This window comes from Aquila chrysaetos, unplaced genomic scaffold, assembly GCF_900496995.4.
Source record: "Aquila chrysaetos chrysaetos unplaced genomic scaffold, bAquChr1.4, whole genome shotgun sequence".
NCBI lineage: Eukaryota > Metazoa > Chordata > Aves > Accipitriformes > Accipitridae > Aquila > Aquila chrysaetos.
In genome coordinates, this window is record NW_024470381.1 from 518405 (window position 1) to 532323 (window position 13919).

At 66.0% G+C, this 13919-nt stretch overlaps 1 protein-coding gene across 1 annotated transcript; it reads left to right on the top strand.

Annotated features, from left to right (window-relative positions):
• Positions 1-1679: 1679 nt before the first annotated feature.
• Positions 1680-13697, top strand: LTBP4 (latent transforming growth factor beta binding protein 4). The gene is given in 30 exon segments (XM_041121704.1): positions 1680-1923; positions 3115-3324; positions 3433-3514; positions 3516-3666; positions 4201-4303; positions 4397-4459; positions 4547-4669; positions 5157-5321; positions 5484-5631; positions 5726-5901; positions 6715-6843; positions 7308-7433; positions 7512-7637; positions 8058-8177; positions 8258-8383; positions 8467-8592; positions 9001-9123; positions 9209-9340; positions 9574-9705; positions 10011-10136; positions 10236-10398; positions 10400-10482; positions 10485-10532; positions 10828-10896; positions 10982-11110; positions 11332-11478; positions 11596-11748; positions 12396-12788; positions 12882-13007; positions 13309-13697. Coding segments are annotated over 30 exon segments (4251 nt in total). The 5' UTR covers positions 1680-1703; the 3' UTR covers positions 13542-13697.
• Positions 13698-13919: the final 222 nt, after the last annotated feature.

The window sequence follows — 13919 nt, forward strand, 5'->3', positions numbered from 1 at the left end:
GTGTGCAGAGCCTCACATGTATATTCCTGGCAGCTGCTGCTAGAAAAAATTGGGGGGGGGGGAGTGGTTCCCTTGCCCCGTGCCTCAGTTTCCCCTCTTGCAGCTGCAGCTGGGGGGGGGGGGGGGGGTCCCTGGTATCTGGGGGTCCCCAGGTTTTGGGGGGGGTATGGCCCCCCCCCAAGTACAGTGTCCCCCCTCCTCCAGCCCCTGGCTGGAGCTTGGGCCCCCTTGGTCACCAGTGTCGGAAGGGTATTGGGGGGCTATAGGGGGCTATAGGGTCGGGGGGGGCTGGGGGGAGTTGTGGGGGCTGGAGGGGATGGGGGGTCTATGGGAGAGGGGGGGCCCTATGGGGTGTGGGGGTTCTCTGTGGGGTCCCCTACGGGGTACAGGAGTCCCCTCTAGGGTGTGGGTATTCTCTTTGGGGCTTCCTATGGAGTATAGGGGGTCCCCTATGGGGTGTAGAGGTACAGGATATGGGGTCCCCTATAGGGTTTGGGCTTCCCCTATGGGATATGGGGGTTCTCTAGGGGGGGTCCCTATGGGGTTTGGGCATCTCTAGGGGGTTCCCCTATAGGGGATATGGGGTCCCCTCTGGGGTGGGGGTCTTTCCTAGGGTAGGGGCGAGTTATAGAACATGGGGGGCTGCCCCCCCCCGTATGACTGTATGTGGGGTCCCCCCCAACCACCTGACCCCCCCAAAGACCCAGCACCCCAAAACCCCCATGGACTGCCCCCCCACCCCAGTAAGGAAGGACCCCCCCATTGCACCCCTATATTGGGGGGGGCCTCAGCCTGTGGACCCCCCCACCCCATGAAGGGGGTCAGTGATGGGGGGGACCCCAAAATGGTGGGGGGGGGGGGGGGGAGTGCAGCCAGTGCTTCCAGCTGGAGGATGAGGACAATGTTTCTGGGTGATGTCACCCCCCCCCCGGGTTGGGGGGGGAATGATGACACAGCAGGGGCTCCCGGGGGGGGGGGCTGGGCAGCCTGGGCCCCCCCCCCTTTCTGTCCTGGGGCGGGGGGCAGTGTGGGTGGCTCAGTGCCCATCACCGTGGCCTCGTGGCTGCTGCCCAAAATGGGTGTCAGGGTGCAGGTGGGGGAGGGTGTCTACAGAGGGGACCCCCCCCAACCCCCCTGAGAGAGGACACAGGCGTCTGGGTGATGTCAGCGGGGGGGGGGGGGCGATGGGACCCTGCTGTCCTCCTGTGTCCCATTCACCCCCCCGTGGTGGGGTCCTGGGGACCCTAGTGGGCTCTGGGGGTGGTGGTGGGGGACACACACACTTGTGTTGTGTCGTGTGTGTCATCTTCCCCCCCGCAGTGAGGTCCCTCAGGGATGTCCCCGTCTGGGGTGTGTCCCGTGTCCCCACCAACATGTGTCCCCCCTGTGCTTTGTCCAGCCCCCCCCCCCCCACAGTGTCCCCTGTCCCCATCCCACTGTCCCCTCTCCCGGTCCAAGTGTCACTTGTCCCCATCCCGGTGTCCCAGGTCCCCAGTGAGCTCCCCCCCTTGTGTCCCCTGTCCCCCCCCAAAGTCCCCTGTCCGTCCCCCCCCCCCCCCCCCGCGCGGCCCCGCCGTGGGGGCTGGCCATGGGCTATCCATACACAGATACGGGGGGGGGGCTGCTCAGCCCCACCCCGGAGCCTCCCCCCCCCCCCCCCCATTTCCCCGCCTCCTCCGCCCTGGGGGCTCGAGGCGACGGTGATGGGCCCCGCGCTGCTCCTGGCCGCCGCCGCCGCCGCCTCCCTGGCGCTGCCGGTGACCGGGACCGGCCCCGGCCCCGCCCGGCTCCGCTTGTTCTTCACCCCCCCCCGCTGCCGGTTCCGTTGCGCCGGGGGTCGTTGCGTTCATTTTTGTCAACGCGGGGGGAACGTCACCGCCTTGGAAAGCGGTCGTCCCCCCGGGGGGAGCGGCTTCCGTCTCGGTCAGTGTCGGTGAACCGGAGGGGGTCCGGTAATCCCGGGAGGGGGAGTCGGTAAACTGGAGGGGGTCCGGTACACCGGGGGGGGCCGGGACCCTAGGTGGGGGTCCGGTAAACCGGGGGGAGGGTTGGGACCCTGGGGAGGGGGTGTCCGGTAACTCGGGGAGGGGGCCGGTGGAGCAAGACGGGGATCGGGACTCTGGGAGGGGGTGTCTGGTAAACCGGGGGGGGTCGGTATCCCGGGGGGGGACACTGTCCGGTAAACTGGGGGGGGGGGTTCCGGTGGACTGGGGGGGTGTTGGGGTGCGGGGGGCGCTCTGGGAGCTTGGGGGACCCGGGGGGGGGCTCCAGCACCCCATGGGGGTCTTCAGGAGACGGGGGGGGTTGGGGTGCACAGGACTCTGGTACCCCATGAAGGGGGGGGTCTGGTAGACCGGGGGAGGGGGCTCCAGCACGCTGGGGGTGCATGGGGGTCTTTGGGGTGCAGGGTGGGTGACTCCAACAGACTGGGGGGGGTCCCTGGGGTGCAGGGAGCTCCAGCACAGCCCCCTCCCACACAGGACAAAGAGAGTGGGTGCTCAGGGTGCACCTGCCCCCCCCCCAACTCCCCATGGGGGGGGATGTCCCACAGCCCCCCCCCCCCCAGTGCACCGAGGCTGAGCCCAACCTGGGGGTCTTGGGGGGGGGTGTCCCCCAAAACCCTCTCCCATTCCTTCCTGAGCACCCGCTCCCTCCCACTTGGGGGGGGGGGAAGGGTGCTGGGTGCTGAGGGGGGGGGGGGAAGGTGGGGCCCCATCCCACCCACGCAGCGCCATGAGCTCATCGGCCCCGGCGGATCCCGCTTGGAAAACGTCGGGAATTTGGAAAAATAAACATTGGGGCCCCAAGAAAAAAAAAATTGGAACCTGGACTCATGGGTGCTCGCCCGGACCCCTGGGTCCCCTTTCCTTGGATATTTGGGTTGTCCTGGATGGATCTGGGGGACAGACACCCCCTCCCCAATTATCATCACCCCCCCTCCCCATTTTAATGGAATGGGGACCCAGGCATCCGGGTGCTGCCCCCCACCCTTTTTTTTAGACCACCCACCACTGCACCAGCATCGTCACCCAGATTTATTTGGGGGGGGGGTGATGTCCTGATATTGGGGTGTCGTGTGTGTGTCCCCCAACCCCCCCCCACCTTGCCTTGCAGTTGTGTGCCCGCTGCTGTGCCAGAACGGGGGGGTCTGTGCTCGCCCCAATAGCTGCGTGTGCCCCCCCGAATTTACCGGCAAGTTCTGTCACCTCCCAGCTAACGGCACCTGGGGGGACAAGGGGGTCCCCCAAAATCCGGAGGGGCCCCAAGCTCTCACCCAATCCGTCTACACCCTACCCTTGGCCAACTATCGGGAGGAAGAGGATGGTGAGGATCCCCCCAACATCACTGCTAATTTGGGGGAGAGGGGGGTAAATGGGTGCTGTGTGTCCCCCCCTAGCACCCCCCCCCAGCATCCATAAACACCCCCCCCAGGTGCCCAATCCATGGTGAGCATCCACATGCAACACCCACCCGAAGCCTCAGTCACCATCCATCAAGTAGAACAGGTGCGGGGGGGGGGATGAGACACCCCCAGCCCCCACAGCACCCAGAGCCCCTCGCCCGGCACCCTTCTACCGTGTCCTGGCGCAGAGCAGCCCCCGGGTGCTCCCCAGTGAGGAGGGTGCTGGGTACGGATACTGCTTCCGGCAGCTGCGCGGGGGAGAGGTGAGACCCCTACCCTGAGTGGGGGGACACACATGGGTGCTGGGGGGACACAACAGGGATACAGGTGGGTGCTGGGATGGGGCAGGAGGAGATACGGGTGCTGGGATGGGGATGTGGGTGCTGGGTGGGGGACATGGGTGCTGGGATGTGGCTGCTGGAAGGGGGACGTGGGTGCTGGGATGGGGGTGCTGGATGGGGGGATGTGGGTGCTGGGATGGGGGGCATGGGTGCTGGGAGGGGGATGTGGGTGCTGGGATGGGGGGGCATGGGTGCTGGGAAGGGGACATGGGTACTGGGATGTGGCAGGAGAGGACATGGGTGCTGCAAAGGGGACTTGGGTGCTGGAATGGGGTGCTGGGGGGGGGTACTGGGTGCTTGGGGCGGGGGGGGATGCAGCAGGTGGGACCATGGGCGCCGTGCAGGGATGCAGTCACCAGGAGGCCCCCCCCCCCCCTCACCCACCCATGGGTGGGGGTCCGGGGGGGGGTGTATCCCAACCCTTCTTCCCCCCCCCCCCCCCCCCCCCCCCCGCAGTGCAGCTCCCCCCTCCCCGGTCTCCGCACCCAGGATATCTGCTGCCGGGGGGCCGGCGTGGCCTGGGGGGTCCACGAGTGCCAACCCTGCGACGGCCACCCCCGTAAGGACATTGGGGGGGACACACACAGGGGACATGCTGGGGCGGGGTGGGAAAAAGGGGGGGGGTCTCATCTCTGCACACCCCCCCCCCCAGACCTGCTCCAGCAGGATGCTCCATGTCCCCAAGGCTTCCAGCGCATCAATGGGTCCTGTGTGGGTGAGTTGGGGGGGGGAATTGGGGGGGAGTAAGGGGGGGAGTGGAGGGGGGGGTCTGACACCCCCCCCCAATTCTGCCCCCCCCCAGATGTGGATGAGTGCCAGGAGGGGGGGTTCTGCCAGAATGGGCTCTGCACCAACACGCGGGGCAGCTTTGCCTGCCTGTGCCAGCCGGGATTCCTGCTGGATTCTTCCCATTCCAGCTGTATCTGTGAGTGGCAGGGTTGGGATTGGGAATGGGATTGGGGTGGGATTGGGATGGGAATGGGATTGGGAATGGGGTGGGGGTGGGATGGGACTGGGAATTGGGGATGGGGTGGGATTGGGAATGTGGATGGGATTGGGGTGGAATTGGGAACAGGGATGTGATGGGAATGGGTGGGATGCAACTGGGAATGTGGATGGGATTGGGGTGGGATGGGATTGGGAATGGGGTGGGGATGGGAATGGGGTGGGATTGGGGATGGGGTGGAATTGCAAATGTGGATGGGATTGGGAATGGGATTGGGATGAGGATGGGATGGGATTGGGAATGGGGTGGGGATGGGATGGAATTGGGATGGGGATGGAATTAGGAATAGGATGAGGATGGGCTGGGGTGGGGATGGCATTGGCAATGGGATTGGGATAGGGATGGGGTGGCCGGCTCTCCCAGGTGCTCACCCCCCCTGTGTCCCCGTCCCCGTCCCCCCCCCCAGCCCACCAGGTGATCTCGGAAGCGCGGGGACCCTGTTACCGTGTCCTGCGAGAAGGACGCTGCGCCCTCCCCACCCTCCGCAACATCACCCGCCAGATCTGCTGCTGCAGCCGGGTGGGCAAAGCCTGGGGGGCTGCCTGCCACCGCTGCCCCCCCTTTGGCTCTGGTGAGACCCCCCCCACCGGATACCTGGGTCCCCTCCCAGCACCCTTCATCCCTAGGGATGCTTGGAGGATACTTGGGTGCTGCTCCATGGGGGGGTGGTGGGGTGCAGATTTGGGGGGGTGACACCTCCCCCCAAATTTTCACACCCTGCCCCCCATTGCAGAGGGGTTCAAGGAGATCTGCCCAGCCGGTCCTGGTTACCATTACTCCGCTTCTGACCTTCGCTACAACACCCGTTACCTGGGGCAGGATCTGGCCCGCGTCCCCCTTGGACGTCCCCGCGTTGTCACCACCGCCCCCCCCTGCCACTCGTGAGCACCCATTTGTCCCCTCACCCCTTAACCAGCACCCCACGCCTGCTGGGGTCCCCCTCACCCCCACCCTCGCCCTGTAGCCCGCTGGCAGAAGGAACGGCACCCAGGTCCCCTGCCCGTCACCCGGATGCCACCCATCCCCACAAGGCCACTGCTGGTCCCCGAGAGGCCCCCCCCCTGCCCCCGAGGTCATTGTGGTACCACGACCCACCCAGGGGTTGGTGGGACCCTTCCCCACCCTGCCCACCCGGGAGGGGCCAGGCCCAGGTAGGGGTTTGGGGGGGTCCGGGGCAGGGGGGACAGTTGCAGATTTGCAGGCACACAGGTTTGCGTAGGGTTGCACATGTGTGCATGGTTGCACGGATGTGCACAGTTGCATGCATGTGTGGTTGCACAGTTGCATGCACGTGTGGTTGCATGCACGCACGTGTGGTTGCATGCATGCACGCATGGAAGTGCACGGTTGCACGTGATACTTCCATGTGTGTGCGGACAGTTGCGTGCATGCACGCTTTGCACACACGCACACGGTTGCACGCATGCACCGTTGCATGAATGCCCGGTTGCTCGTGGTTGCATGCATGCTCCGTTGCATGTACATGCGTGGTTTCACACGTGCAGAGTTGCGTGCATGCACAAGCAAGTGCATGCACAGGTGCACCCCCATACGGTTGCACATGCACTGCTGCACGTGTGTGTGCTTGCACACATGCACTGTTGCATACAAGCAGAGTGTGCATGGTTGCACATATGCACTGTTGCACATGCATGTGTGGTTTCACCCTTGCACAGCTGCACGAATGCACAGTTGCACATGCACAGTTACGCATGCATGTGTGTTTGCACGCATGCATGGTTGTGTGCATGCAGAGCTGCACACATACACGGTTGCACGCAGGGCTGCAGGCGTGTGGGGTTGCACGTGTGTGCATGCATGCACGCAGCCTTGCACATGTGCACAGTTGCAAGCATGCACTGTTGCACATACACACTCGATGGTGCTTGCACGAGTGTGTGCGGTTGCACGCGCATGTGCCCAGGCCCCCCCCCGTCGTCGTTGCCCCCCGCCTTTTGCAGCAGCTGTCGTCAGCATCTGCGAGAGGAACCCCCAGATCTGCGGCCCCGGGCGCTGCGTCCCCCGTCAGGGCGGCTACACCTGCCTCTGCCACCCCGGCTTCTGGCTCAGCACCCAGGGCACCCACTGCATCGGTGAGGGCAGTGGCAGGGGGAGAGCAGGGGGGAGGGAGCTCCAGGCTGATGGGGACATGAGGGACCGGGGGCCCTGTCCATCTGTCTGTCCGTGCAGCCACCCACCTCTCTGGGCACCCATCCATCTCTCCTGGGCACCCACTCACCTCTCCATGCACCCACCTCTCCTGTCTAGCTCTCTGGGCACCCATCCATCGCTCCATGCGCCCACCTATCCCTCTGGGCACCCACCTCTCCATGCACCCATCTGTTTCTCAATGCACCCACCTCTCCCGTTTATCTCCCCATGCACCCACCCATCCCTCTGAGCACCCACCTCTCCAAACTTCCATCTCTTCATGCACCCACCTCTCCATGCACCCATCTTTCCATCGCTCCATGCATCCACCTCTCCACGCACCCACCCATCCTTCCAGGCACCCACCCATCCTTGCACCCACCCACCCACCCCGTGCTCTCCCCAGATGTGGACGAGTGTCGGCGCAGCCCCTGGCCCTGCCCCAACGGTCACTGTGAGAATTCGGTGGGGAGTTACCGCTGCCTCTGCTCCCCCGGCTACCGCCCTAGCGCCGCCGGCACCAACTGCCAAGGTCAGTGGGGACCCTGGGTGCCACCCACTGGGACACCTGGGTCCTTGGGTGGCCTGAGCCTGGCCCGTGTCCTCGCAGATGTGGATGAGTGTGCCCAAAGCCCCCCACCCTGCACCCATGGGTGTTGCGAGAACCTGCCCGGCAGTTACTGTTGTGCCTGCCCCACCAGCTACTGGGGGACGGTGCCGGATGAACCCTGCGAGGGTGAGCGGGGGGACGGAGGCTGAGTCTGTGCCATGATGGGGCATCACCATGGTGTGGGGTCATCGCGGTGTGGGGGGGTCACCATGCCATGGGGTCACCTTGCCCTAGGGTCAACATTCCATGGGATCGCTCTAGCATAGGGTCATGGTGCCATGGGCTCACCATGAGATGATGTCACTGTGCCATGAGCTCACCATGCCATGGGGTCACCGCGCCATAGGGTTACCATGCTATGGGATCACCGTGTCATGGGGTCACCATGCCATGGTGCCCAGGTGCAATGGACTCACCATGTCTTGGGGTCACCATGCCATGGGATCACCATGCCATGAGATCAACATGCCACAGCCTCCCCGTGCCACAGTGTCACCACACCACGGGCTCACCATGCCAGTACCCCAACCTCTCCATCCCACACAGACATTGACGAGTGCAAGAACCACCTTGCTTGCCCTGGCCAAGAGTGCGTCAACACCCTGGGCTCCTTCCAGTGCCAACCCTGCCGTGAGGGCTTCCAGCTCCACCGTGGCCGCTGTGCAGGTACCCTCACCCCGTCCCCCCCCAAGGAGCACCCCCAAATCCTACTGGGGACCCCCCTGTAACCCTTTTGCACCCCCCAGATGTGGACGAGTGCGTGGTGGGTTCCCCCTGCGGTCCCCAAGGCCGCTGCGCCAACACAGAGGGCTCCTTCCGCTGCGAGTGCCGGCACGGTTACCGGGCAGGCACCGGTGGTGCTCCATGCACGGGTGAGTGGGGACCCTCGCGGCATCACCATGTGTCGGCCCCCCCCCCCGCCGTCACCTGCCCTGATGGCATGGCGTGCCCGCAGATGTCAATGAGTGCCTGGAGGGTGACTTCTGCTTCCCCCACGGCGAGTGCCTCAACACGGAGGGCTCCTACACCTGCCTCTGTGCCCAGGGCTACACCAGCACCCCCCAGGGCACTGCTTGCACCGGTGGGTGACACCCACACCCCACCCGCCTCTGCCCAACCTGCTCACTGTGCCAGTCATGGTCCCCATGCCCATCCCGGTCCCCATGCCCATCCCAGTCCCCATGCCCATCCTGATCTCCTGTATCCATCCCAGTCTCCATGTCCCCGTACCCATCCCAGTCCCTGTGCCCATCCCAGTCCCCACATCCCCATACTCCTCCCGGTCCCCATGTCCCCATACCTGTCCTGGTCCCCATACCTGTCCCAGTCCCCACATGCCCATCCCAATCCCTGTGCCCATCCCAGTCCCCACGTCCCCACACTCCTCCTGGTCCCCGTGTCCCCATACCCATCCTGGTCCCCATCCCAGTCCCCATGCCCACCCTGGTCCCCCTCGTGCCCCCCCCCTTCACCCCGTGCCTCCCAGCAGATGTGGACGAGTGCCAGCATGGGGGTGTCTGCAAGGGCGGCCGCTGTGCCAACACCGATGGCTCCTTTGAATGTCACTGCCCGGCGGGTTTCCGCACCGATGCTGACAAGGCCCTGTGCCAGGGTGAGGGGCTGTAGCCATCCCCTGGGAGGGGTTGGGCACTGCGCGGGGCCATGGGACTGGCATCGAGGGTGGCTTGTCCCCACAGACGTGGACGAGTGCCAGGAGTATAGTGACAGCCTCTGTGGTGCCCAACGCTGTGACAACATCCCTGGTTCCTACCACTGCGTCACTGATTGCCAGCCTGGCTACCGGGCCGGTGACAGCGGGGACTGTGTCGGTGAGTGCCAGGGTGGTACTGGGATGGACATGGGCAGTGAGATGGGCATGGGGACCAGGGTGGGCATGGGGACTGGGATGGGCACTGGGACTGGGATGGACACAGGGACAGGGATGGACTTGGGGACCAGGGTGGACATGGGGCTGCTCCTGGCCTGGAGCCGGGGCATCCCCGGTGTCCCCAGCCTGCCGTGCCCCCCAGCTGGCCCTGGGGTGTCCCCACTGTCCCCGCAGATGTGGACGAGTGCCAGGAGTACGGTGCCAGCCTCTGCGGTGCCCAACACTGTGACAACATCCCCGGTTCCTACCGCTGCATCACCGACTGCCAGCCCGGCTACAGGGCTGGTGATGGCGGGGACTGCGTCGGTGAGTGCCAGGGTGGGCAGCACCGGGGGGGTGAGTAGGGGACCATGCCATATGGGATGGGGACACTGTGCCATGGGGCGCAGAGGGGCAGAGGGACCATGCCATGGGGCACAGGGTTGCAGAAGAGCCATGGGGCACATCAAGCCCCATGCCGTGGGGCACAGGGCTACCGAGGGCCCACCCCACGCTGCGCAGAGATGCAGAAGCCCAACACCAGGGTGGGCTCAGCACCATGCTAGGGTTGCAGGGTCACCCACCACGGACCCCCCTGCCACCCCCCAAAATGCTCCCATCCCCTTTCTCAGACGTGGACGAATGTTCCAACGGGACCTTGTGCGGAGCCCACGCCACCTGCCACAACCTCCCCAGCTCCTTCCAGTGTGCCTGCGACCCAGGCTACGAAACCGCCCGCCATGGCCACCACTGCGTGGGTACGGCTGGGGACCTGGGACAGGGGGGACGACACAACACACGACAATGACACCTGGGGACCAACCCCCCCCCCCCCAATCTAATCTTGTTTCCTGCAGATGTGGATGAATGCGAGATGTTACGGGGGGTCTGCGGGGCCGAACGCTGCGAGAATGTCGAAGGCTCCTTCCTCTGCCTCTGCCCCAACAGCCGGGATGAATTTGACCCTGTGACGGGGCACTGTGGCCCCCCCCCTGCCCCCCAAAGCCCTCCCCAGCCCCCCAGCACGGCTGCCTGTTTCAGCAAAGCTTGTGGGGTGCTGGCACCCAACGTCACCCAACAGCAATGCTGCTGCAGCCTGGGCTGGGCTTGGGGCACCCAATGCCCTGCCCAGCCCTGCCCGGCCCCCAGCACCGGTAGGACCCCCCCGGACCCCCCCCCATAACACCCCAAAGCCCCCCCCCCCCCCCTGGGGTCCAGCCCCCTCGGTTGGGGGGTTCAGCCCTTGGCGTGGGCACACTGGTGGTGTCCTGGGTTTGGGGGGGGGCATGGGGGGCAGGAGGGGGTGTACGGGCAGGGGATGGGGTGTACAGGCAGGTGACAGGGTGCGTGAGCAGGGGATGGGGTGTACAGGCAGGGGATGGGGTGTACGGGCAGGGATCGGGGTGCACAGGCAGGACCCATCTTGGTGACCACACTGCCCCCCCCCAGATGATCACCTCGCCATCTGCCCACATGGGCACGGCCGAGCCCTCATTGGCCCCCAAAACTTGCTGGCAGGTGAGTGCTCCCCACAACCGGGCCTGGTGCCCGCTGGGGTCCCCCCCCCACTTTGGGGACCCCCTGACACTGCCCGTACCCCCAGACGTGGATGAGTGCCAGCTCTTCGGGCCCCAGCTCTGCTGGGGGGGGGTTTGCCTCAATGCCTCCCCTGGCTTCAGCTGCTATTGCCCCAGCGGCTACTACTATGAGCAGGAGCACCTGCAGTGCGTGGGTGAGACACCCCCCCCACCTCCTGCCTGCACCCCTGCCTGCACCCTGACCACCTGCTGGCACCCCAACCCCTGCCTTCACCCTCACCCTTGCCTGCACCCCCAGCCCCATGCCTGCACCCCAACCCCTGCCTGCATCCTAATCCCTGCCTTCACCCTCACCCTTGCCTGCACCCTGACCCCCTGCCCCCTGCCTAACCCTCTGCCCCTCTCCCCCCCCCAGATAATGACGAGTGCGGGGCAGAGGAGGCAGAGCCCTGCCTGGGGGGTCGTTGCGTCAACACGGTGGGCTCCTACTATTGCTCCTGCCCCCCCCCACTGGTCCTGGACGGGTCCCAGCGCCGCTGTGTCGCCAACGACACCCACCTGGGTGAGGGTCCCGCCTACGGGTGGTGGTGGGGAGGGGGTGCTGGGCAAGGAAGGTTGGGTTCCACTGCCTGATGCCGGCGTGCGCGTGGTGTCCCCCTTCCCCAAATCTGCCCCGTAGATGCTGCCCAGGCCGTGTGCTGGCAGGAGGTGGGGGTCGACCTGGTGTGCGGCAGACCCCGGCTGGACAGGCAGGTCACCTACACCGAGTGCTGCTGCCTGTACGGGCAGGCGTGGGGCATGGACTGCGCCCTCTGCCCCACCCGCCACTCAGGTGACCCCCCCTCCCCTCCTTCGGTACCCCCAAATCTTCCCCACCCCAGGATGGGTGCTGGGTTGGCATCGCTCTCCTCGCAATATGGGGGCACACGGTCCGTCCCCCCCCCCAATCCCCGGGCATCCCTGTGATGGGGACCCACCGCATCCCCGCTGACCCCAGGCAATGGGGGGGACCCCCTGCACCTCCATAATGGGGACCCCTTTGCACCCCCCAGGCAATGGGGGGGACCCCCTGCACCCCCATAATGGGGACCCCTTTGCACCCCCCAGGCAATGGGGGGGACCCCCTGCACCCCCATAATGGGGACCCTGCTGACCCCCTCCAGCAATGTGGGGACCCCCTGCACCCCCCACTTAACCCAAGCAATGGGGGACCCCCTGCATCCCTATGCCCCCCAATGATAGGGGGTCCCTTGTAGCCCCCCCCAGTTATGGGGTGACACCTTGTAGCCCCCCCCAATTATGGGGACCCCTTTGCATCCCCACAGCCCCCCCAGTGATGGGGGGGTCCCTTGCAGCCCCTGCAGTGATGGGGGGGGCCCCTTACATCCCCAATGATGGGGACCCCCGTGCCCCACCCTCCAGGCTGCATGGGGTGGGGGGTCCCCCAAACCCACCTTCTCCTTCTCCCCCCCCCACCAGATGACTTCGAGTTCCTCTGCAATGTCCTGCGCCCCCCCCGCCCCCCCCCCTCCTACGAATATGCCCCCGATTTCGCCCCCCCTTACGGGCTCCCATACGGCCCCGCCATTTTCGGGGGGCCCCACGTCCCCCCCCCGCCTCTCCATTCCGACTACGACCTCTATGGCTTCGGGGGGGCAGCGGGGGGTTATGACCCCCGGGGGGACCCTCTTTACACCCCCCCCCGTTATGAGGGTGACGATTTTGAGGACCCCCGACACCCTTTCACCCATCGACCCCGGGGACCCCGCTATGAGCCCCCCGACCCCCACCCTGGCCCCCCCTGGTCCTACCAACCCCATGGGACCGGGGGGTTCATTGAGGAGGCGGGTGAGGATGAAGAGGAGGAAGATGGTGAGTTTTTTGGGGTACAGGAAGGGTGATGGGGGGGAAGGTGGTGGTGACCCCCCCCAATCCTGATATCCCCCCCCCACCCTACCATTGCAGCGGGGGAGGAAGAGTGTGGGGTGCTGAGTGGGTGCCAGCATGGGCGCTGCATTCGGGTGCCCAATGGCTTCACCTGCGACTGTGACCCAGGGTACTGGCTGGACCCTGCCCGGCTGGACTGTGTCGGTGAGACACCACCCCCCCCCCCCAGCACCCCGACCCCCCCTCAGCACCCTGACTCCTCTGGAACCCAGCCCCCCATCCTGGCACCCCGACACCCCCCTGGCACCCTGACACCCCCCGGCACCCCAGACCCCTTCCCCTCCACCCAGACCCCCTCCCTGGCACCCAAACCCCCTCCCTGGCACCCAGACACACCCCCCCCGCACCACCCAACCCCCCTCCCCAGCACCCATGCTCCTCCCGAGCAGCAACCACCCCTTCTTTGTGTACCCCCCCCCAATAACCCCCCCATTCCCCCCCCCAGACATCAACGAGTGCTCGCAGGCAGCTCTCTGCCTGCCCGGCCGCTGCCTGAACACCCCCGGCTCCTATCGCTGTCTGTGCCCCCCCCGGCCACGTCCTGGCACTGGCCCCACCCCGCTGCCTGCCCGCGCGCCCTCATGCCTGAGGACCCCCCCCCGCCACGCCGGGGGCCCTATATTTATTGTGTGTGTATATATATATTTTATATATATATATATAGGATCCGGGATTTGATGGGGGGGGGGTCCATCCTGCCCCCCACCCGGACCATGGGGGAGCACCCATGGGTGCCCCCGCTGGCACCTGGCTCTGTGTTGTCTCCCCCCCACCCCCTGTGTCGGGGTGCTGTGGTAAAGCATCGGGGGGGGGGCGGGGAGTGGGTCAGTTTGGGGACACACACACACACTTTTACAGAATAAAGGTTTTCTATAAAATGAGGGTGCCTGGGGGGTGGTTTTCCTCTCCCCCCCCCCCCCCCGTTTTGGTGGGGGCTGGGGGGGATATTTGGGTCCAGGCAGGACCCCCGCCCCCCCAGGGGTGTTGGGACCCTGTGGGGCTGAGTCCCATATGGTGCTGGTGCCCCCTCCCCAGGACTAGGACCCCCCCCCATGG